The sequence below is a fragment of the Muntiacus reevesi genome, chromosome 1, assembly GCF_963930625.1.
Source record: "Muntiacus reevesi chromosome 1, mMunRee1.1, whole genome shotgun sequence".
Classification (NCBI taxonomy): Eukaryota; Metazoa; Chordata; class Mammalia; order Artiodactyla; family Cervidae; genus Muntiacus; species Muntiacus reevesi.
Window position 1 is genome coordinate 12655675 of NC_089249.1, and position 25650 is coordinate 12681324.

The window sequence follows — 25650 nt, forward strand, 5'->3', positions numbered from 1 at the left end:
AGACCTGATCCATCTGTTTTGGGGGCCATTCCACACGGCATGTGGGATCTTAGTTCTGTTACCAGGGATTGAACCCATGTCCCCTGCATTGGAAGCACAGAGTCTTAACCACTGAACTGTTGGGGGAAGTCTCAGACCTCATTCACCTTATAGCTGAAAAGTTTGTACCCTTTTACCAGCCTCTCCCAATTTCCCCACCATAAGCCCCTGGTAACCAGTTATCTACCTCATGCTTCTATGAGTTTACCTTTTTTTTTCTCTCTTTTTGAAGATTCTACATATAAGTGATACCATTCAGTATGCATCTTTTTCTGCCTCGCTTATTTCATTTAAAACATGTTCCCTCACCTATTTCCTTTCCTGGATATTTTCTCTGAATGATCTCAAAATTCATCTCTTGTCATGGCACAGTGGAGTGGTATTTGATGGTTTACGTTAGCAGCAGAATATTTCATGTGATATATACTCCAGATATATTCTGGAATAGGCATTCTATGCATGCCAAGTTGCTTCAATCATGTCTGACTGTTTGCAACCCTATGGACTTTAGCCCACCAGGCTCCTCTGTCCAGGGGATTCTCCAAGCAAGAACACTGGGGTGGGTTGCCATGACCTCCTCCAGGGGATCTTCCCAACCCAGGGATTGAAACCACATCTCTTATGTCTCCTGCATGGGCAAGTGGGTTCTTTACCACCAGGCTTCTCTGATAGCTGGTAAAGAATCACCTGCAATGCAGGAGACCCCAGTTCAATTCCTGGGTCGGAAAGATCCCCTGGAGAAGGGATGGGCTAGCCACTGCAGTATTCTTGGGCTTCCCTGGTGGCTCAGCTGGTAAGGAATCTACCTGCACTGCAGGAGAACTGGGTTTGATCCCTGGGTTGGGAAGATCCCCTAGAGAAGGGAAAGGCTACCCATTCCAGTATTCTGGCCTGGAGAATTCCATGGACTGTACAGCCCATGGGGTCAGAAAGAGTCGGACATGACTGAGCAGCTCTCACTTTCACTTTCTTTCAGCACCACCTGGGAAGCCTGTTCTATTGTAAGCACCAGTAAGCCCAAGACCCGCCTCTTGCGACCCATCTTCCTTTCATGTATCTCCCTCCCAAGGGCCTCCAGGAAACCTTGCAAAATCTTTTGATGTCACAGCCATCGTGACATGGCATAAACACCATCTAGCAGTTTGGGATTTGAAGATGCTCTGCAGTACCTAAAACCCACAGGCTTGCTCTGAAGCAGTAGCAGTACAGTGGGAGGGAAGGTGGGGTCTGAATGGTGTGACCCACGTGACTGGGTCCTGCAGAGCAGGTGGGAGCTTTCTTCTTCAAGAAAGAAGGCACGCCGAGAGTGGAACTGTCCCAGGAATGAATGAACAGAGATGAGGACATTTTGGACTGTAAGTTCCGTGAAGTTAGCAACCAGACTGCACTGTAGTTCTATGTGCAGAGAGGGAAAGGAGGGAGGAAATTTTAGGGGAAAAGATGCTAAACTTGCAGCCAGTTGGGTCTGCCTTTTAGAACCCAGGCTCCAGCTGCCTACTCACCTTCTCTGTGTCTTAGACCCGACTCCGTAAAAATAGCAGCAACAACAATAGTAAACATCATCGTAAACAACATCGTAAACATATTTTGAGGTTTTATCATATGCCAGGAATTGCCCTTAGCATTTTTGGTGAAATATGTCCTTTAATCTGGGGACTGCTGTGAGGCCGTGAGGAGTAAATGAGAACGTAGGCATAGGATGCAGCCCAGCGGCAGGATGATAAAAGGTAGATTTCCACTGCTTACATGTTGTTTCTGTCTGGCTGGCTTTGCGCAAGTCAGGCAGGAAAGAACATGCATGCCATCTAGTGCTCATACTGGGGAACTGTCACCCATGGTCTACACATCAGCGCATCAGACAGGAAACAGCTGCATTCTATCTGATGATTCCACAAGATGATTATGTGAACACAAGTAATAAAGGTCCACTTAACAGCCTTCTTTCCATAGATCTAAGATGCTAATCTTTCTTCCCCCTGTGTTAGTAATAAAAACTAAATAACACTGAGTATCATTCCAAATACTTTACTTAGTATTTGTATTATTGGTGGGTACTATTCGATGAGTTGGATCATCAAAAAAGCAAGAGAGTTCCAGAAAAAACATCTCCTTCTGCTTTACTGACTACGCCAAAGCCCTGTATGGATCACAACAAACTGTGAAAACTCTTCAAGAGATGGAAATACCAGACTACCTGACCTGCCTCTTGAGAAACCCGTATGCAGGTCAGGAAGCAACAGTTAGAACTGGACATGGGACAACGGACTGGTTCCAAATCGGGAAAGGAGTACATCAAGGCTGTATATTGTCACCCTGATTATTTAACCTATATGCAGAGTACATCATGAGAAACGCTGGGCTGGATGAAGCACAAGCTGGAATCAAGACTGCCGGGAGAAATATCAATAACCTCAGATATGCAGATGACACCACCCTTATGGCAGAAAGCAAAGAAGAACTAAAGAGCCTCTTGATGAAAGTGAAAGAGGAGAGTGAAAAAGTTGGCTTAAAGCTCAACATTCAGAAAACTAAGATCATGGCATCTGGTCCCATCACTTCATGGCAAATAGATGGGGAAGCAATGGAAACAGTGAGAGACTTTATTTTCTTGGGCTCCAAAATCACTGCAGATGGTGGTTGCAGCCATGAGATTAAAAGACGCTTGCTCCTTGGAAGAAAAGTTATGACCAACCTAGACAGCATATTAAAAAGCAGACATATTACTTTGCCCACAAAGCTCCATCTAGTCAAAGCTATGGTTTTTCCAGTAGTTATGTATGGACGTGAGAGTTGGATGATAAAGAAAGCTGAGCACTGAAGAATTGATGCTTTTGAACTGTGGTATTGGAGAAGACTCTTGAGAGTCCCTTGGACTGCAAGGAGATCCAGCCAGTCCATCCTAAAAGAATTCAGTCCTGAATATTCATTGGAAAGACTGATGCTTAAGCTGAAACTCCAATCCTTTGGCCACCTGATGCAAAGAACTGACTCATTTGAAAAGGCCCTGATGCTGGGAAAGATTGAAGGCAGAGGAGAAGGGAACAAGAGAGGATGAGATGGTTGGAAGGCATCACTGACTCAATGGACATGAGTTTGAGTAAGTTCCGGGAGTTGGTGATGGACAAGGCGGCCTGGCGTGCTGCAATCCATGGGGTCGCAAAGAGTCGGACATGACTGAGCAACTAAACTGACTGAACTGATTGTGTGTGTGTTAATTGTTCAGTTGTGTCCAATTCCTTGAGACCCCATGGACTATAGGCTGCCAGGCTCCCCTGTCCATGGAATTCCCCAGGCAAGAATACTGGAGAGGGTTGTCATTCCCTTCTCCAGGGGATCTTCCTGACCCAGGGATCGAACCTTGCATTGCAGGTGGATTCTTTATTGTCTGAGCCACAAGGGAAGCCTGGGATACTATTGCTCTCCCCATATTGAAAATGAGAAAACCAGGATACAGAGAGGTTAAGTGATAAACCCAAACACACACACTGCTAGGAAATAATGGATTCAAGATTCAAACCTGGGCCCGGATGATGTTGTGGTCTCAGGTCTGGACCACAAAACCCCTCCTGCCAGGTAGGGGGGTGGGGAGCACAGCAGTTGGGAGAGGGGCTGGCTCTGGAGCCTGACTGCCTGGTTTTCTTTACAGGGTCCCACCTGGAGGTCTGCACGCCCCCAAGCCCAGCCCACTTCTCAAGGTGGACCCCCTACAACAGTAATATCAGGAGCAGACGTTGTGGCAGTCATTCCAGCTAAGACTCAGAGAGCTCTTATTCCGTGCCGGGCGCTGTCCTAAACACTACATACCCTTCCTCACCCAATTCTCATACCAGCCCCGTGAGGTTGGTGTTATTATCACCCCCATTTTCAGAAGAGGAAAGCGAGGGGCAGGGAGGATAAGCCCCTTCACAGACCCCCGCTGTCCCAGATGCTAGACTGTGGAGTCTGGGGTGACTCAGCCCCGCATTCAGTTCACTGAAGGTGAGACCTGACTTCCCACTTTGTCACTTGAATTCTCTCCAGGCTTTTCTTTCTCCTTGAATCCAGGGCCTTGCATGAAGGATCTCTGTTGTCAGCACTGAAAATGGGGTCTGTTCCCCCCACGGGTCTGGGAGGGCAGGAGGAAGCATGCCCTGTTGTAGTCGGTCAGGACTCAGGAGCCCTGAGACTCCTCTGAGACCCTCTAAGACCCTGGCTGCTTCTCGAGGGTGTCGCTGCCCTGTCACTTCCCTCCCAAGGCTGCCTGTCCCTGCTCATTCACAGCCTCTGTTTTGCCAGAAATGTATGCATCATTCTGGCAATAACAGCTGCCCTTGGAGATACAGCAAGCCAGCCTTTCCTCGCTGCACCATCTTCTGACTTGGGGGACCCTCAGCCCTGCCAAAGGAGCTTTCATGACTATGTATTGAGCACTTACACTACGAGGTTCTGGACGCTGAGGAGCGAATACAGTGGATTCTTCACTCCTGTGGGGCTTACATCTGAGACAGAGACGAGGAATAAGCTATAAATACATTTAAACATATAACAATGCCAGGAAGTCCCTGAAGAAGAACAAAGCAGTGCCACGGAATAGAAAGGAACAGGATACTATTTTATATAACATCTCACGGCTCCAGACCCCAGGGCGAAGGTCGGAGAGACATGACGCGACTTTGCCATGGCTCAAGGGGACTGGAATAGCCAGAGTTTGTCCCCAGCCCAGAGCAGGGCCCCCGTTTCTCAGGAGGAGACAGTCTAGCTATGGTTAAGGCCCTGATTACACAGGCAGACAACCTAGGCTTGAATGTGGTCTCTGGGGCACCCAGGACAAATAATTAACCCTGCTTTAGTCTTCCTACTGGTAAAGTGGGGATAATAAAGTACCACTTTATAGGAACACATAAGTTTAAAAGAGTTAATATGTGTGATCTGTTGAGAACAGAGTCTGGCACATAATAAATACAGACTCATGCTGGAAATAGGGATTCCCTGATGGCTCAGTAGTAAAGAATCCATCTGCAATGCAGGAGATGCAGGAGACGTGGGTTCGATCCCTAGGTCAGGAAGATCCCCTGGAGGAGGGCATGGCAACCCACTCCCATATTCTTGCCTGGAGAATCCCATGGGCAGACGAGCCTGGCAGGCTACAGTCCATGGGGTTGCAAAGAGTCTGACACAACTGCAGCCACTAAGCACTCATGCATGTTGGGAATACTGGGGCTTTGGCTCCAGATCATCACAATAAAGAGAGTATCACAGCAAAGCGAGTCACAGGAACTCTGAGGTTTCCGAGGACATATGAAAGTTGTGTTTCTACACTATGCTGTAGTCTAGGAAGTGTGCGATAGTGCTACATCTGAAAAAGCAATGTACATATCTTAATTAAAAAATATTTATTTGCTAAAACTGCTAAGTATCATCAAGCCTTCAGTAAGTCATAGTAGTAACATCGCTGATCTCAGATCACCATGACAAATACAATCATGAGAAAGGTTGAAATATTGTGAGAACTACCAGCATAGGATACAGAGACAGGAAGCGAGCAAACGCTGTTGGAATAATGAAGCCTATAGACTTGCTCCATACAGGGCTTCCACAAACCTGTCATTTGTGAAAAATACAGTACCTGTGAAGCATGGTAAAGCAAAGCACGATAGACGAGGACTGTCTGTACTAGGACTGTTCAGCTACAAACTCTGGGGACTTTGCTTTCATTTTTACTCTGCCCTTAATATAATACAGGGAGCAGAGCATAAAGTCTCCCCGCAAGGCTAGAAATCCATCCACTTACTCTGTTGTGTAACTGAGCAAGCATTTGATCTCTCAGAGCCTTAGGTTCTTTAACCACAAAATGAATTAAAACTGTCTTTCCGTATTATTGCATCATTATGCACGTTAAGGTGGCTCAGTGGTAAAGAATCCGCCTGCCAATGCAAGAGTCTTAGATTCAATTCCTGGGTCAGCAGATCCCCTGGAGGAGGCAATGGCCACCCCCTCCAGTATTCCTGCCCGGGAAATCCCATGGACAGAGCAGCCTGGTGGGCTGCAGTCCTTGGGGTCTCAGAGGGGGCCACGACTGAGCACGCACACACTTGTGTTAAATGCTATAGGAAATGGGACACGTTTTAGCAGAGCGCTGGCCACAGTAAGTGTTCCATTGGCGTTAACCACTAGGATGGGAAAAGCTCAGCGGTGATGAGGAAGAAGGAAAAGGAATGAGGGGAGAAGGGCGGGGAGGAGGGGAGGGAATAGGAGGAAAGAAGGGAGGCTGGAGTCAGAAGCACCTTCTCAGACAGGCTCTGCCCTGATGTTAACAGGTTTGCCCTGATGTTAACAGGTTTTCTGACCTTGGGCTCAGCTTCCCCTTTCATAAAACATGGGGTGTTGGATTCACAGCTGCTGCGATCCTTTTGGGGCTTCATGTGCCTATGTGGAGGGCTAATGCTGGCTAGGGGACACATGAAAATACACTTCAAGTCAATCGATGTGTCAGCCTCATTTGTTCTCGGAAGCACAGTTACTGTGTCTCTTCAGCTCCCCAAATGCCTGATCTTGTTTTCCAAAGAAACAAGGCTTTGCTCCGGGGACAAGGCTCTTTGTCCCCACCAGGGTTCAGGGCTGGGCGTGCTGGTCAGCTTCCCGCTGAACGCCAGAGGGCAGCAGAACCAGCTTACTTTCACTGGCTGATTTCTCTTCCTCTCCTCTCTTTCTTTTCTCTTCTCTCCTTTTCTCTTTTTCTCTCCTCCAAAAGCAAAACCCTCTGTACTTGGGCCACATGGCTTGGTTCAGGCCTCTTGGTGGGAAAAAAAAATCAGAGAACTTGAGAGGGCTGCAAAGACTCAAAGGATTCAAGTCTGAGCAAAGTGAAGTTGCTTAGTCGGGTCCGATTCTGTGACCTGATGGACTATAGCCTTCCATCCATGGGATTTTCCAGGCAAGAAAACTGGAGTGAGTTGCCATGTCCTTCTCCAGGGGATCTTCCCGATTCAGGGATCAAACCCAGGTCTCCCACACTGCAGGCAGACTCTTTACCATCTGAGCCACCAGGAATCCCCCAGGTGTTAAGTCTTGGCAAAGAGAAGGCAAAGGTTGAAGCAGCTTAACAAGCCCCAGGGGAGAGACTGTCAGAGAGACCCAGGCGGCACTGTGAGGCTGTGGGGCCCTCACCCAAGTCCAGGGGCTTCTGGTAGCTTCTGAGCCCCAGCATCATTCAGAAAAGGCTCAGAACACACTTATCTGGTTAAGTAAGGCCCCGCAGGCCACTGCTGGGCAGGATAGGACACTTACCCGTGTCCCCATTGTCAACTTCTGGGTTCATCCAATTTTCCCAGTCCCAAGGTTACAGTAACTGCCTTTTTCCTTTAGAGTTACACTTTTTGAGAGCTTCCCGGCCACCAAATGCTGCGCTAAGCACTTGACTTCCGCTGTCTTAATTCTCAGAGTCAGCCTGGCAGGCGTGTGTTAGTCACTCAGTCGTGTCCAGCTCTCTGCGACCCCATGGATTATAACTGCCAGGCTCCTCTATCCATGAAATTCTCCAGGCAAGAATACTGGACTGGGTTGCCATTTCCTACTCCAGGGGATCTTCCCAACCCGGGGATAGAACCCAGGTTTCCTGCACTGCAGGCAGATTCTTGACCATCTGAGCCACCAGGGAAGCCCTGGGGGGTAGACAGGATTATTTTTGCGTTATTAATGGAGCACACGGAAGGTCAGAGAGATGAGGTGACTCTTGTTCAGGATTGCAGAGCCGGCGGGGCTGGAATCAACTGAACCACCGGGCTGGCTTAGAATAAAGTGGGGGTGGGGGACCCTCGATTTTAGGTTTCTGTTCTCCCACCTAGAGAGGGGGAGGAAATGACAAACTAAGGCAGGAATTTAGAGGGACTGATAGAAAATCCCTAGGACAGCCCCAGGTCCTCTCCACCTCCCGTCAGGCACCCTGGCTTTAGACCTGGTAGCTTTATAACATGCAAGGTCTAGGTTCCTCCAAGACCCCTTCCTATTCCCTTTCTCTTCTTCAGTGATGGTTACAGGCCTCTCCCCTCCCAACCAGACTTACAAAGCTGGGAATAGAGACTGACCCCAGCGACCCAGGCTTCTGTTTGGAAAAGTGAAATCAGATTAGCTCATTAATGACCTTTGCAAATACCTCCGTGGTGGGCTGGCCTCTGTGAGCCCTTCCACAGCCTCACGGGCGGCGGGGCTCAGTGGTTAATGAATGGCTCCAGCAGGCTGGTGCAACAGAGGGGCCTCTGTGAAGCCAGAGGCATCCGGGGGTGGGGTGAGGGGGGCAGATCATTAATAAATATTGATTTGGCTCCAAGGGAAGCAGCCCACGGGATAGCTGGCTCTGGACACCCACGTTGTAGTCTCATTAAGTCGGGGTCAACTGCTCAGCCTGGACGCCAAGGGGCGGCTGGCTCAGGGGTGCTCCTGAGCAAAAAGCATCATTGCCACCAACACCACCACCCCGCCCCCCACAGGCCTGGCTGGAGCCTGCTTCCTGGCCAGGAAGATTTATAGCAGTTCAAGGTGCAGGTTGAATCCCATCTGACCCCCTCCCTCCACCAGATGCTCACCAGCCCCAGGGTGTAGCCAGCAAGGCACCCAGGCTTGCCCCAGACTTCTGCCTCCAGCCTGTCTCAGGGAGAGCAATAAATCCTCGGCTTCCGAGGCCCAAAATAGAAGAGTGTTCACTTCCCCCGCTACTGAGACTCTTGAATGTCTTTTCTGAGGCCATGGCCTCCAGCCCAGCAGAGAAGCCTTTGCCGAACTAACCCCAACAGGGCTGGTGTGTCCACCTCCTGAAGGATGAATGCCTTTGAGGGCATTAGGTTTCTCCTTTAAGGAGCTTCCATTTTCTTTCTGAAGAAGGAATGGTCTCTGTAAAGGTCTTGGCAAGAATGGGTGAGCCAAATGTGGAAGACGGTGCCAAGCCAGTTCCCTCCTCCTGGACCAAACAGAAGCATGGCAGAGGCAGGGCTCACTTATCACTGAGAGGCCGGACAAAGCGTGCGATCCCTCCATCCACATATCAAAATAAGAATGAAGCCAGGGGAATACAAGGCATCTACCCGGAAGTAAAGACTGAAAAGGTGTCAAAATGAATAAATGGATGGAATGAGTGAGAGATGCCAGTGAAATGATGAACAGAGAAAAGGGCACGTATTCCAATCACCAAGCTAAACTGGAGCTGTCCTCCCAACAGCCATTTTAAGATGTCACTTATCTTATTAACTTACTTATTGATGGGAATGTTCACTATGTTCCCAAACACTGAATTCCACATTGTAGTGAGATCTGATTACCACTCACTTGACCCTGGTGAAAAAGTTGGCTTAAAGCTCAACATTAAGAAAACTAAGATCATGGCATCTGGCCCCATCACTTCATGGCAAATAGATGGGGAAACAGTGGAAGCAGTGTCAGACTTTATTTTGGGGGGCTCCAGAATCACTGCGGATGGTGACTGCAGCCACGAAATTAAAAGACACTTACTCCTTGGAAGGAAAGTTATGACCAACCTAGATAGCATGTTAAAAAGCAGAGACATTACTTTGCCAACAAAGGTCCTTGACAAAAGTCAAGGCTATGGTTTTTCCAGTAGTCATGTATGGACTGTGAAGAAAGCTGAGCACCGAAGAATTGATGCTTTTGAACTGTGGTGTTGGAGAAGACTCCTGAAAGTGCCCTGGACTGCAAGGAGATCCAACCAGTCCATCCTGAAGGAGATCAGTCCTAGGTGTTCACTGGAAGGACTGATGTTGAAGATGAAACTGCAGTACTTTGGCCACCTCATGTGAAGAGTTGACTCATTGGAAAAGACCCTGATGCTGGGAGGGATTGGGGGCAGGAGGAAAAGAGGACGACAGAGGACGAGATGGCTGGATGGCATCACCAACTCAATGGACATGAGTTTGAGTAAACTCCAGGAGTTGGTGATGGACAGGGAGGCCTGGAGTGCTGTGATTCATGGAGTTGCAAAGAGTCGGACACGACTGAGTGACTGAACTGAACTGAACTGACCCTGGAGTTATGGTCAACCTACATTGGCTCAATCAGAATGCATTGAAAGCCCCACAGGAGCCCCTGCCCAACCCCTGCTCCCCTCTCCCCACCATGCCCAAGACACACCTCAGTGTAGATCCTTGGCGTGCCCGGCACACACCCACTCCCCTATCCCTACACAGACATGGCCGAACAGCAAACTCCTAGACCATAAGACACATGAGTCAAGACACCACGTGACTGATTTTCCCTAGTGCATCCCTCCATGTGGCTGCCGCTGAATGGGTATTCAATATACATGAGTTGTATGGATGGACGATCCACTGAATTAGGGCACAAATGTGAATGAACGACAAGAAGGTGGTAAAGCAGACTCTGGTTTTGGAGAAGATGTAAAAGAAAAAGGAAGAAAACCCCAATTGTCAGGATTTTAATAAGAAAGAGCCATGTGATTTAGCAAATATGAAGGAGAGAGAGGATTCCAGGGAGAAAAATGCTGTCAAACATTACAAATATTTCAAAGAGGAAGATGACAAAAAAGAGGCTACTGCTTTTGGTAATCAATGTTGTCAGAATGATGAGGAAGAAGGAGGAAAAAAGGAAAGGAGGGGAGAAAGGAAGAACAAAGAGGAAGAAGCAGGAAGTCTGAATGTGAAGCTGGCCTTCCATCTCCTAGACCAGTGCTATTTCCAGTATAACACAGTCACATGGATAGTATCAAACATCCAAGCTGTGTCCACAGGAAGTCATCTTTGTGGATGAGAGATCATTCCCAGGGGCCCTCATATCACCCCACATGGGAAGTTGACTCCCTGGCTTCTGGGTGGGGCCAGCCCAGTGAAGGAGTGGCTGCCACCAACTCCCTATTTGTTATTAGCCTGGTGGTGAGTGTCCACCCCACGGAGCTGGTGGTAGCAAATAACCTGATACAAAGCTGTGGTTGCTTCCCTGGTGGTTCAATGGTAAAGAATCTGCCTGCCAATGCAGGAGACATGGGTTCCATCTCTGGGACAGGAAGATCCCCTGGAGAAAGAAATCCAGTATTGCTTGTGGAATCCCAAGGACAGAGGAGACTGGCAGGCTACAGTCCATGGGGTTGCAAAGGGTCATACACGACTTAGTGTCTGAATAGCAACAGACCACAAAGCTCCCCCATCACTGAGGCTTAAGGATATCTAAGATCAAGGGGCCTCTTCAACTCAAGCAAGTTCAACTCAATCCATCAAACATCCTAACATACTGAGTATCTTGCATGATGCCCCTGTGAGACCCAGAAAGTGACAGTGGATCTCAGCTCTATTCTACAGATGAGGAAGGAGAGGTAATGAGGTCTCCCAGCTGGCAGGAAGTCAGATGGGATTCAAGCCTAGCTGCCATTGTACAGAATAGGAATTCACATCCTGGCTCTTGACTCTTTTCAAGTAGTTGCTCTTTTTTACTTGCTATGCTGCCTCCTCAACTCAGCATCAATGGCAAATTGACATTTCATTATAAGCATTTCATATTCTCTTATTACCTCCTTCAACTGAGGGAACACATCTGTACAGAGAGGAAGGGTGTTCTCAGTCTAATTCTTTGTAATCTTCACCATCTTTTGGATTGATCCAAATAGCACATCATGGTAGCCTTTCTTTATCAAAGATCGGACTTTGGAGATTCTGACTCTGTCTCCACCATGAGATTATTGCATACCCTTCGAAAAGACTAGGCATGAGTTTCCTGACCTTTTTGCGTGGATCCTTTATGCCAGGCACATTGTACAATCATATCACAGAATTGACACAACTGCACTGGCACACAGATATCTTTGTTTTACAGACAAGAAAAGCTAGACCTACAGAGGCGAGCAATTTGGCCAAAAAACTACAGCTCAGGAATTGAACTGGAAAAATGAAGACTCCAAAATCCACACTGCCATTCAAGTGTACCTCTGCCTCATTTCCTAATATGGAGAATAAAAATCACGTTATCTGCTTACTCTGGCCAGTTGAGTTGCAAAGCTTCAGTGAGACAACCTAAGGGGAAAATATTTTGGATTTGGCCCGCAAATAAGGAATTCCTGTTAGAATGAAAGCCTGCTTATAATCTTATGATATTCCTCAGCTTGAAGCCCTGGAACCTGGGAAGCAGACTGGCCTCAGAAACTGCATTTACTGAGGATCTTCCCTCACCAGTGAATAGACATGCTTCTGACAGCTTGCAAGAGGGCAAGCCCTAGGCCAGCCTCCAGCTTCAGAGTTGCTGCCACCTCTTCAAACAGGTTTGTCCTCTTAGCTGTGGGAGTGCTTGTCACGATGAGGCAGGCTACTGAAACAAAAGTCCCATCCCCAACTGCCAGAGGACTTAGAACGATGTTGCCACAGGTAGCAAGCATCCAGGTAGACTGGAAATGGCTGTCAATCAATCCTGTATGTCTTTATGAACATGCAGATCCCAGGTCTCCTGCAGACCCAGGTCCACGAGCATCTCCAGCCCTGAGACACATGTGGGGCCAAGTGAAATGCCAGGGAGGAGGTTCAGCAGTGAGAGGGGGATAAAGGGAAGATGATGGAAATGGATGCGTAGAGCAGAGGAAGAGCCAGGGGAAAGGCAGGAGCAGGTGGTAGAAATGGGGAAACATCCTGACCATCTGGATTCCCCTCCTGCCCTAAGCAGCTTCTCTCTACAGGATCTCAACTCTTTGAGAACTATGACCCCATTGAAAATCCTCTCTCCTAAAATATATGCAAGCAGGTGCACGTGTACAATTTTGCCCACAATCCCAGGGGCTATTCAGACTCCTCCAAGGAACCCTACCCTTCTTCCTCCCATGATGGATCTGAAACTTCAGCCTTATCATGACACTGCCTTTCAGAGCAGTGATGTTGAAGCAGAAAAGAGGAAAACTCAAGTGGGCTGGGAGGGGAGAGGGGCATATACGAGGGAGGAAATAAATATAATGTATAAGAAGGAGAGAATAAATATAATGTTATTTTGTCTTCCGCAATAATTTTTCCACCTAAATCATGGCTTCAGGAATTAATCCAAATAAAAAAGACAAAATCATAAGCACCTCCAGGCTAGACAGGTAGTAGACAGATGAATAAGTAAATAAATAGCCTTTCTACTCCCCACAGAAAATACAGTTGTCCTAGCAATCTGGACACGCTTTGTTTCCACACCAAGACCCTTATAATCACCCCAATTTGAACAAAATCTACCCAATTGCTCTTGGAAAATACCTCCAAACAAATTTCTCGAAAGGTGACAATCCTACACTTCTGTCTAGCCAAGACATTTTGTCCATCTGCTTCTCCTGGCTGCAATCTGGCTCCATGTAGGAATTTTACATCCCCCCCCAGCTAAACGTAATGTCATGCAAAAGATTTAAAGAGAAAGGTAAAAGGATTAGTAGACTAATCGATAGAAGATATTAACACTCTTTCATGTTGGGTTGAAGAAGGATTTGAGGTCATCAGGAGACAGGGGAACAGGAGAATAGACCTCAAGTATTCAAAAGACTCTATGGATTAAAATCCTATTAAATTCCTATCAGCCAGGAGCCATTTGAGAAGGTTGGGGTTTCTTTAACTTGTCACCATAATTAGCCTTCCCTTAAGCTGTTTTGGGTGGGGAACTTTAGCAATTAAGAAACTGAAAACTTTCATTTTGTAGCACCCATACAGCCTTTTGAATGGTTTAACAACTAGAATGGAAAGTGATTTAGCCCAATTGATTTGAGGGGTTCAGATCTCCCCCTCCTTCAGTCTGTTGTCAGACTCACCCCTGAGATCTGAGCCCCTCAATAGAAAGGGCACTTTGCTGAATGAAAGAATCAAAGGTTCAGATCTACGAACATGCTTTCTTCTCCTAATCATCCTCCCGTGGAGTTGGATGGAAAGAACAATTCTGTTGTTGGATGGCTGTTTCCCCTAAAAAAAAAAAAAAAGATCTGTTTCTGGGCCCAGACTCCAGCTCACAAAAACTAACCCAGAAACCCAAAGGGCCACATCTTTCAGCAGGTGCAGGGTCAGGAAACTGCTCCAGGGAAGGGCAACCAGTATGGGCCGGGGTGAAGAACCAGCCAAAGAAACCAGGGTCTGGAGACACACACTGCTCAGAAGGTTAGTCTGAGCAGTGTTTTCCTCACGAGGTAAAATATCGCCCCAGTGTTAAACATCAATACCCTGCCACTTCGGGCCCCGTCAGGGAATCAGACCTGCGTCACGTTCCACCTCTGATGAACCCAACAGTGATGATGTGGTGCCTCGAGGTCAGAGCGTGGGCTTCCTCACTTTCACACTTGCTGGGTCCTCGGAGTTAAGGTAGAATCGAGGCCAAATTCTACCAGCCGTGTCTCCATCACAGCACCCACCCCTCTTCTGCATTCACCCGGCTGCCCAGTTGCCCTCGTCAGCCTGTGAGCTCCCTAAGGACAGGCCCTGCCAGCTCTCTCTCCCTCCAGCGCCAAGCACGGTGCTCGGCAGAGAGCGGTGCCCGGCCCTCTCTTGGCCACAACTGCAGAGGATTCGCTCTGTGCCTGAAGGCAAGTCGTGGCCTCTGATTTTAACGGATGAAAAATTAAGGAGGCTGTTGGGCTGCATGACCTCCGAGGTCATTTTCCAGTTCCCAGAACCCCTGAAAATGCAGTTGTGTACCGGCTAGCTTTTCGTGGCTCCTGTGCTCAAGTCATTATTTATAATAACAATGATGATAACACGAAGAATAGAGAACCTCTATTAAGCCCTTAACTGTGCTCTGGGCTGTCCTCCATACACCACTGGTATTATTTCATTAATCTTATAAGGCAGAGACTTCTTACTTGAATTCAATACAATGATAAACTATGATGATCAATAACCTGCCCCAAATCACACCAAGTGGGTATCCTGGTTCCGGAGTCTGGGCTCCTAACTGCTCTTCCACATCTGCTTTCTGAGCCTCCAGTTCAGGCTGCCAGCCCTTCAGCTGATCTATGTACATCTTCCCTGCCTCCCCGAGGGGCTGCCTGCCTGCCTGTCAATTGCTTTGAATTTCTACCCCAGGGCCCCAGCTGGCCCGGCCTCCACCTGCTCCCAGAAGAGGCAGAGCTCGCCCCAGGATCCGGCAGGCCCTTTGCCCCGAGGGCCTGAGGCTCCTGTTGGGAGCAGGTGGCCGGAAAAGCAAGAGAAGGACGTCATCAGGGAAGCAGCTCACTCAGAAGGTAGAACAAGAAGGGAAGCAGACAGGGTTAATTTGAGGAGGAATTCCAAGTGCCCCCCCCAACCCCAGACACCAGTGACCAGAGCCCGCATACATGGTTGCCACTACCAGCTCAGACAGCCAGGGTGGACGTGCTGGCTCGGTTACCCCCACAAGAGAGCAAGGGCAGGAAGGGAAGGGATCCCCTAGGACGGCTTCAGAGGAGTCTTTTAGAAAATGCTTCAGTGGCCTATGGTGGGGGGGGGGGGGGTAGTCTTGTGTCCATTTTATAGCATCTCTGCAGTTATCTTCAGCTACGGAGCCTGAGAGCCTCTTGAGCTAGTGTTTAATGTTGTGGCCAAAAGAAGCTTTTGATTTTAGATTTTACAACAGGAAAAACATTTTGATTATATAGGAAAAGATAGTTCATCTCAGCAATCACTTCTAAGTAGTGACCCAAATGAGTTGAAAACTTTGAAAACAGAAAAACCTGCCCATGAATATTTAACAGCCTCACCCGTAATTGCCAAAATTTAGAAGCAGCCAAAATGTCCTTCAATAGATTGAGCAAAATGGATAAACGAGATGTGGTACATCTATACAATGGAACATTATTCAGTGATTACCAAAAAATGAGCTATCAAGTCACAGAAAGGCATGAAGGAAACCTGCTAAATGAAACCAACAAACAAAAAAAAAAAAACACAGTCTAAAACGATATAGGGACATCCCTGGTGGTCCAGTGGTTAAGATTCTGCCTTACAGTGCCCAGGACACAGGCTCGATTCCTGGTTGGTGAACTAAGATCCCACATGTTTCAGAGCAACTAAGCCCTCATGCCACAAGTAGAGAGTCTGCAACAAAAGATCCCACATGACGTAACTAAGACCTAATAAAGACCCAACACGGCCAAGTAAATAAATATTTTAAAAAAGGATGTATAGTCTGTGGTTACATATTCATACAGCATAACATTCTGGAAAGGTCAAAATCATGGAGACAGTAAAAAGATGAGTGGTTGCCAGGGAGAAAGGGGAGGTAGGGGAGGTGAGCCCGTGGGGCACGGGCATTGTGAGAACGCTGAAACCATTCTGCGTGACACGTAATGGCAAACACATGACATCACGCATCCGTCAAAATCAACAGAGCTCTCCAATGCAAAGCGTCACCCCCAGTGGGAACTCTGGCCTTTACTTAGCAGTCAGCTATTAGCATGGCTCATCACCACCACCACATACTCCATCTATCCAGCTGGCACTGTTTCAAGCACTGACTAAGCAAGGTCTCATTTAATGCTCACAGAAGTCCTTTGAAAAATAGAGGTCAGGGCTGTTAAAGAGACTTGTCAAGGGTCTCAAAGCCAATAAGCCAAAGGAAAAAGTGGGGCTTGAACTGAAGCCTCTCCAAGGCCAAGCCATGAAATTCCTATACTCTATTGCCCTAACTCCTCTCCAGGGCAATATTTTGTAATAGGGAAGAACAAATATGACTCCATATTAGATGTTTCTTTTATTTTAACCTTTGAGCTCTGCTGCCAGTGGTTAGTCACACTGGCTCTCCACCTTTTGTAAAAGAATGTTGCCTAGAACCTAAAATATACAGGATAGCCCATTCTCAGGGCTCTGGCCTTTATACATATATGCGCAAAAAGTTGCAAAACAGAGAATGACATTTGTTTTATTGGAGATTCACAGGAACATCGTGACCTGACCCACAGGGACACCGGCATGAACACAGGATTCCTGCACCAAGAAGTTTGCCATAGACAACTAACTTCTCTTCTTAACATAAAAATATAATTCGGCCTATTTTTACTAAAATAGCCCAAATCCTGACTGGGGTAAGATGGTTCTTTGAGACATCAGTGTGCCATCTTCTCAGTCTCCTGGATTTCTGAATAAAGTCCCTTGTCCCCAACAACTTGTCTCCTGATTTACTGGCCCATCGTGTGACAGAGCAGAACCAGTTTGGATTCAGTAGCAATTTCAGTAAGTAAACCAGTGGGCAGAGCAAGTCTCGACAATTGCTCTGTTTAGTCATTCATGCACAAATATATGCTGAAAGCTATGTAACTCTAAGGATATTAATGTAGGTAAGAGGCCTCCCTGCCTACAGGGAACTTGTAATCTAGTGGAAGAGACCATGGAAGTCCTAAGAATAAGGAACCAAAAAGCTCCAGCTCATGAGAAGCACATGGGGAGAGATCATGAGATGCAATAGAGATTACTAAAGAATCTATCCTGACATTATATTTAAATAGCACCCTGGACACCCTAATCATCCTACCTCTAGAGATTGGGAAATTTTGAAAGCATAAGAATCCACCAATGAAAAATGGATAAAAATTGCACTATAAGGCAACTAAAGACAGCTAATATAAGAAACAGCTATCCTGAGGAAGGGGAAAAGGAAAATGTCTAACTACGACAGGCACTATTTTGCATCCCTAAACTACATCCTCTCAGTAAATCCTGGCCTTTCATGGTAGAGATGACCTTTGACATTATTTTTTTGTTAAGTCTTTTTCATGTGGTCGCACAGAGTCAGACAGAACTGAAGCAACCTAGCAGGAGCACGATTTTTTAAATCTTTATTGAATTTGTTTCAATGTTGTTTCCGTTTCATGTTTTGGTTTCTTGGCCACAAGGCATGTGAGATCCCCGCTTCCCAGCCAGAGATGGGACCAGCACCCCCTACATTGGAAGGCAATGTCCTAACCACTGGGCTCCCAGGTCAGTCCTTCTCTGCTGTTACTTTACGATGAGGATGTACAGCTGTTTACCTTGTGAAAATCCTGCCTCTCACCTGTGTCTTTCTTCTTATCCCGGGAAAGCTCATGCACAGTGGCACCAATATCATGTCTCAAGATCTTGATGATGTTTGCCAGGGCAGGCACGCTGCGCTGATCCAGATTGGTGAAAAATTCATACTCGTCTTTCTTTAAACGTGAAGGTCTTGATTCAATGTGGGTCAGGTTTATATCATTCTCCTAGAAAAGAGGAGTTAAGTTCAGTTACTGAAGGGGACAGTAACTGGAATAGACACAGACCAAACACGCAAAACCAGAGCAAACACAACGAAATGTGAAGTGAGAAAGAAGAGTTCTTTTTTTCCCCTTTCTTCCTTTTTTTCCCCAATATAAGAGTAGAAGAAAGCCTTTAACACAGCAAAAATTGTTTACTTTTTCTTCTGCAAAACCAAATAACTAATCAAATGTTAGGGAAATAGTTCAAATGTCACAGAATTTAATCACGTGGAAATCTGCTCAAGGCCTAGAATTGTAAACATAAGGTTTCAGTTTGGTACACAGAAGCAAGGCTGTGCTGCTTGGATAGAGTCCGCAAGAGTCAGACTTTTTGGGTTTAAATCAAAGTTCTTAACTATATCAGCTACGAGACCTTAGAAAATGTACTTTTATATTTCTAACCATCAGTTTCTCCATCTGTAATTTTGTGGGCATTTGTGGTGCTTAGTTGCTCAGTCGTGTCCGACTCTTTGCCACCCCAAGGACTGCAGCCCGCCAGGCTCCTCTGTCCATGGGATTCTCCAGGTAAGAATACTGGAGTGGGTTGCCATGGCCTTCTCCAGGTATTCATGGTACCTGGTTCATAAATTTGTAGGAAACACTGAATGAGATGATACATACAGACTGCCAGGTACCTGATCCATGCTCAGTTAAAATTATCCAGTATAAATACTGCTCATACTTTTAAATAATTACTTTTCATTCCAGTTATGCTACAAATGTATATGTAGCACCTACCAGGTACTGATCACTTTCTAGGTGGCTGGGATACAGTAGTGAACAAAACAAAGATATTTTCCTTTAATAGAGTTTACATTCAAGTTGTGAAGATACAAACAACAAACAAAAAAGATAACTGATTTTTGTATTATAATGACAAAGGCTAGGGAAAAAATCAAAGCAGAGCAGGGTAAAGGAAACAGGCAATCTTGGAGTGGCAGTTTCAGTTAATAGAATGGGCACGTGAAGTCTCATTGAGAAGGGAAGACTCATGTGCATTAAATCCCACAAAATAATAATCACTTAATACAGCTTCTCAACTTCAATGTCTCTAGCTGGTGCTACTTAAACCCTTATGGAGTTCATCAGTAAAAAGAGTCACTTACTTAAACTGGCCCTCAAATTTCAACATGTGGTTTTCATTATTACTTATTCAAAACTCTGATTTCATTGACAGTACTGCTCTTTGTGGAGAAAATCAAGGAGTATCCTCTTTATTAATTTTTCTTTAAAAGAGGGTTTCTCCAAACATTAAAACGGACAAAATGTAGCCAGAAAAAAACGCTTAACTTGAATAAGTCTATAATTGCAAAGAAATGAAATTCATCAACCTTAGAGTTCAAGAAGTGTATCTTTTTCCTTGATGGTTAGTGGCATCTGGTTGAAGAGCACATGGCTAATTACAGTAATGATACTTAAATACAGTAATGATATTCAAATAATATCACTTTACAGTTTCAACTTATTTTCTGTGACCTTCTCAAGAATCCTCTGTAGAGGTTAAGGAAGATGTGAAAAACGAAATCAGAGACAAGATGCTTTGTTAAAAGGGGCCAGAGAGGAAGCTGCTGTGAAACACAGGCTCAGCTCGGGGCTCTGTGATGACCTGGATGGCTGGGATGGGGATGCCGGGTGGCAGGGAGGGCCAGAAGGGAGGGGATATATGTATACACACAGCTGAGTCGCTGTGTTATGCAGCAGAAACGAGTACTACATTGTACAAAGCAATTATACACCTATTTAAAAAAAAAAAAAAGTGGCTGGAGAGAGAAGCTCATTTTCTCTAACCTCAGACATTGGTCTTTGAACCACACGACCTGTCCCTCCAGGGACATGATGAGCATCCCACAGATACCAGGTCTCATCATTCTTATTACTATTATGCCAAGTCCCTCAAGGTGAAGACACTATGGGAGTAAACACAATCATAGTCAATCCTGCACAGGCACTGCTTCCTGCTCCTTCTTCCCCATAATTCTCAAGGGTACATGATGAAGCCGTTATATACGGGCACCAGCTGCAGAAGAACATACCCCTGCCCAGGTAACACAATGTGGGGACTCCTGACCAGAGAGAGAGAAGATCACGTGGAGGAAGGAAGATCAGACAGATAGCAGTTGCTTTAAAGCTTTCTTTGCAAACAGGGGTGACTTCCTAATGGAAGCAAAGAGCAATGTCATCCTTCTTGGCTCTGGATGAAAGCGAATGGTTAAGCTCCACCTATTGACCTAAGCTGAAACTTTAAATGAAGTTTAAAGTAACTTCAAACTTTAACCAATTCCTGCCTTGTTAAGAGCAGAGAAAAAACAGCAAAGCCAAAAAATAGGAGTGGATGCACCTTGAGCATGTTTATTCGTGGGACAGCAAGGGAGGGCGGGTGGTATAGGAGGTGGGAAGGGGTGTAGAGTGAAAAAAAAATTTTTAAGTTTGGAAGGCAGATGCTACACTGATTGAGTTTCTCCACTTCCATCCCACCCCTCCTAATACAACACCACTTCCCAGGGAGAAGCCTCTCACCTTGGAAATAGCCAGAAGACAACGTATGCCGTGTATACACCACCATGAGTAAAACAGAGAGCTGGTAGGAAGCTGCTGCATAGCGCAGAGCTCAGCTCAGAGCTCTGTGATGACCGAGAGGGGTGGGAGGGAGGGAGCCTCAAGAGGAAGGGAATTAACATATACTTCCCGCGGATCCACTTCATTGTACAGCAGAAACAAACACAAAGCTAAGCAATTTTGCTCCAGTTTAGAAAAACAAAAGCAACGTATGCCCCATGACTCAGCTTTTGTCATTCAGGAGACCTAACTTATGGGAGAACTTTTTACCAAAATTTGTAAGCTGACTACACAAGAGTGGAATGATTAGATGGGCTATAGAGTGTAATCATCACTGGAGATCCTGCAACCATTAAAAAGAAACTAACAACAACGTGGGTAAAACAAAGTGCCAGCAAGCACTCCCACGGTGATGATCTCCAGTGATGAGTCTGAGCAAACTCCAGGAGACAGTGAGGACAGGGAAATCTCTTGTGTCGCAGCCCGTGAGGTCGCAGAGTCGGACAGGATTTAGCGACTGAACAACTCCAGTGATGGGCCTCAGGGTGTTTTTTGTCTCTATTTTCTTTTTCATCACAGTTCAACTTTTCAAAAAAACAATATTTATTACTAAAATTTAACTTTCTCTTTTAAATGACAGACCCTTGGGAAAATACTTACAATGGATATAGGTATGTGATAGGTAATTAAAATATGTTTTAAAACTTCTGTCCAACTCAAGGAAAAAAGGCTAGAATGAAAGGCATCATGATGCTATGACAAGATTATGGGTAACTTCTGTTTATTTGCCAAAAGTTTCATACTATTGCCCATGCAACAAAAATTAAAATATATCCTTTTAATGTGAGTGAAATTTCTGGCTAAGATCACCCAGCTAAATTCTTCAGATGATTTCCTTCCCATTTGAATCAATTAATTCTCTAGCTTAGCATGCAATTTCCTTAGTGGTGTTTCTCTGGTTTAATAGCGTGGATCCTTAGATACCAATAATTTTGGTTGCTAAGAAATGCTTTAGAAATGAACCTCCAAATCTGAATATGATCATAGTTACCTTTAAAGAAATGAATTTTTATTATTAGTTATTTATTTGGCCATGCCACATGGCATGTGGAATCATAGTTCCCCAACAGGGATTGAATCCACACTCCCTGCAGTAGAAGCACAGAGTCTTAACCACCGGACAGCCAGGGAAGTCCCTGAATTTGTATTTTCAAACGAGGGCTCTATGCAAGTTAAAAATTGACCCATGCACATCTTCGTGAACATTTTGGCAGAGGCAAGAAAAGTTAGAGCTCAACACTGCAAAGACAGTTTCACAACTTGCCCGGTAGTTAATTTCTACACACAAGAAGGCAGAGTAACAACTTGATGACTCAGGACTCTTGAACAGAGTGTGGGGACCAGAAAAAAGCAAAGTGAAACGAATGGTCTATTTTAACAAGAAACCAGAAACCCTTTTGTGCTCCCATCCATGAGGAAAATCTTCCTAAAGGGGGATTCGTCACAAGTAGATGAAACACAGAATGGATATGATGAAATGTGAAAAATGGATTTGTGCTTCTGGACCTTTTCTTGAACTCAAGCTCCTTCTTCTCTTCTTCCATTTCATTCCTCAAGGAAAGAAGAATGGTAACGTGAAAAGTGTGGGCTTTGGGACTAATCTGAGTTCAAATTCTGTTCTGTACTCAATACCTTTGGAAACATTAGCTAGCCATTATGAACTTTTATTTTCCATGTTTAATATAAAAATCATAATATTATCTGGTAGCTTAAAGAGCATTAACAAGAGAGAAAGCATCTAGCACCATTGTGGCTTCAATCACAGTTCCTCAGGAAGAAGTCAGTATAGCCTACCTTTCTCAACCTGGCACAGATACATATTCTGGAAACTGAAACACATTAAGCTGACAAGTCACTTCCCCTTTAATATTTGCTGTACTTTAAGCTCTTCTCAGCTTTTCCCCTGAAAGTATGTTTCCAAAAGGAGAATGAAATGCTGAGCATATTTTCAGATGAAACTAGACTGGAAAAGGGGAGCTTCTTGAATTCTTGGACCCCCTACATGCTGTTGCCTTGGCATAAGCTCAAATGAAGTTATGTCTTGGTCTGTTTCAGAGCTTTCTGGGGTGGGGGGCAACATCAAAGACAGTCACAGATGATGGGCCACATCACTGGTCTCACATAAACAGATAGGAGCCTTTCATAACTCATTCAATCCAACACCTCCCTGGTGCCAAACACTGCCCTAAGCACTGGGCTCTAAGAGCAGACAAAGCAGGAAAAAGCCCTGCCCTCCTGGAGCTTACATTCTGGAAGGAAGACATAAATAATAACTATGATAATAAAATATACAGTCTTCAGATGGAACATACAAAAATAAGCAGGGAAGAGGGACAGACTATTCCAGAGGTTCAATCGGGGTGCCATTTTAAACAATGGGGTCATGAAATCCTCAAAAAATAAACAGGTGACATGTAAGCCTAGACCTAAAATCAATGAGGAAGCAAGTCATAAGGGAACAGAAAGTGGAAGGGTCCTGCGGTCAGCCATCTCACAATATGACTGAAGACCATCAATGAGGCGAGTATTATAGGGGCAGAATGGGCAGGGGGCAATAGGACATGAGGCAGAGAAGTAACCAAGAATAACCTGTTGGCCATTATCTTAACCGTGGTTTTCACTTGGAGTGATATTAAGAAGCTATGTGTAAAATAGATAAACAACAAGGACCTCCTGTAAGCAAAGAGAACTCTACTCAACATTCTGTAATAACCTATAAAGGTAAAGTATCTGAAAAAGGCTTCCCTGATAGCTCAGTTGGTAAAGAATCTGCCTGCAATGCAGGAGGTCCCGGTTCGATTCCTGGGTCAGGAAGATCCACTGGAGAAGGGATAGGCTACCCACTCCAGTATTCTTGGGCTTCCCTTGTGGCTCAGCTGGTAAAGAATCTGCCTGCAATATGGGAGACCTGGGTTTGATCCCTGGGTTGGGAAGATCCCCTGGAGAAGGCAAAGGCTACCCACTCCAGTATTCTGACCTGGAGAATTCCATGGACTGTATAGTCTATGAGGTGCAAAGAGTCGGACACTACTGAGCGACTTTCACTTTCATCTGAAAAAAGAATGAATATATGTATATGTGTAACTTAAACACTCTGCTGTAGATCTGAAACTAACACAACATTGTAAATCAACTATACCCCAATAAAATAAGCTCTGAGAGGCAGCAGGGCAGGGGGAGAGAGAGCTTGTCACTCATGTTTCTAATGAAGCACTCTGGCAGGTATTTTAAGAATAAACTGGGGACTTCTGGTGATCCAGTGGTTAGGACTCTGTACTTCCACTGCAGACGGCATAGGTTCGATTCCTGGTTGGAGAACTGAGATCCCACAAACCTTGGGGCACAGCCAAAAAAAAAAAAGACTGCAATGGGACAAAGGCAGAAACTGTCTGGGGACGGCCACAACATCTGGGGTGAGAAATAACAGTTACAAAAATAGAGAAGTCTCACAGAGGTACAGGCAGGGCTTCTTGTATATTTTACTGATCTCTTCTTGTGAGAGGTCCGGTAACAGCCCCAGTTGACTAAGAGTCTAAAAATTAAACCCACTGGGCTAAACAGGAGACCAAAAACATTCAGGAAAGCAAGAGCAGCACAATTAAAGTCTAGAGGGAGCTCAAGATTCTCCCCAACTCCACGCTAGAGGCGAGTTCTCAGGCAGGTTCAAGTTAACTTTCAGGATTCACCCCCTGGAAACTATCTTTTAGGATCCCACTCTCGCCTCCCCTGGGAGTGTCTCTGTGGTCAGCTCCTGTCTTCCCTTCCCCTGGTCTTGTCCCTCTTTGTTGGGTTATTTCTTCCCCATCTTCCCCTCCCTGTGGTTGGAACTGTGTCCAATTCAGAGGGAACCCCTTTCCTGGGGAAGAGTTGGGCTGGCATCTTACTCCAGGCTCTTTTCAAGGCTTTACAGGAAAGAGCTGTCCTGTCCCAGGTTCCCCTTTCTACCCCTTGTTTTTGGCACCGAAGAGATAAAATCTAAATGGCCCAGTGGCCTGTTTCCGTCCAAGCTATCCATAAGCAATCACAACCCACATGCCATCAATGGACCATGGCACTCTGTCTACATTTTCACAACGTGGGACTGAACTTTATGATGAAAGTTTAGAAAGTCAGCTCCGTGCTACTGTTTCTCAAATATGCCTGGTTTTGAACAGGTGAACAGCTGAAAGCAGTGCCAGTTTTCCATTTGAGGTTCCCCTATTCAATAACTGGATCATCAAACATACTCAAAATGTTTGAGGCGGCACCATCTGCATGGATACACAACAGAAGCAAGCTAAAGATCCATCAACAAGAAGTAAAATATAGTCACGAAGTGGAAAATAGAGAGGAAAAAAAAACAAACGAGCAAAAATACATGCACAAATCTCAAAAACAATGTCCCCCATCTTCTCCCCAAAAAGAAAACTGCAGATGGACTATTACAATATGATTCCAATCTTATGAAGATTAAAAGCTTACAGGATAATTTTTTTAAAAATGAAAAAAAAAAATTTTAAATAAAAGCTTACAGGATAAACAACAAGGTCCTGTATAGCACAAGGAATTATATACATATGATCTCTTGTGATATACCATAATGGAAAAGAATATGAAGTCTATATATGTAAAGCATATATGTTCATATACAAATGAATCACTTTACTGTATACCAGAAATTAATACAGCATTGTAAATCAACTTCAGTTCAAAAAAGCAAACCTTGCAAGACCATACCATATATCCTAATGGATATCTTTATATAACAAAGTCTAAAAAGATGCATGGGAATAATATGTATCAAATTGAGATTAATAGCTGCTTCTGAGGAGGGAAGTACA

The 25650-nt window shown here is 45.4% G+C and overlaps 1 protein-coding gene across 1 annotated transcript in view; it reads right to left on the minus strand.

The window, feature by feature from the left end:
* PAH (phenylalanine hydroxylase) overlaps positions 1–25650 on the minus strand; it is a 78770-nt gene that overhangs the window by 39061 nt on the left and 14059 nt on the right. The window contains exon 3 of the mRNA XM_065921098.1: positions 17995–18178. Coding sequence (XP_065777170.1) covers positions 17995–18178 — 184 coding nt within the window. The remainder of the gene's footprint in view (positions 1–17994; positions 18179–25650) is intronic.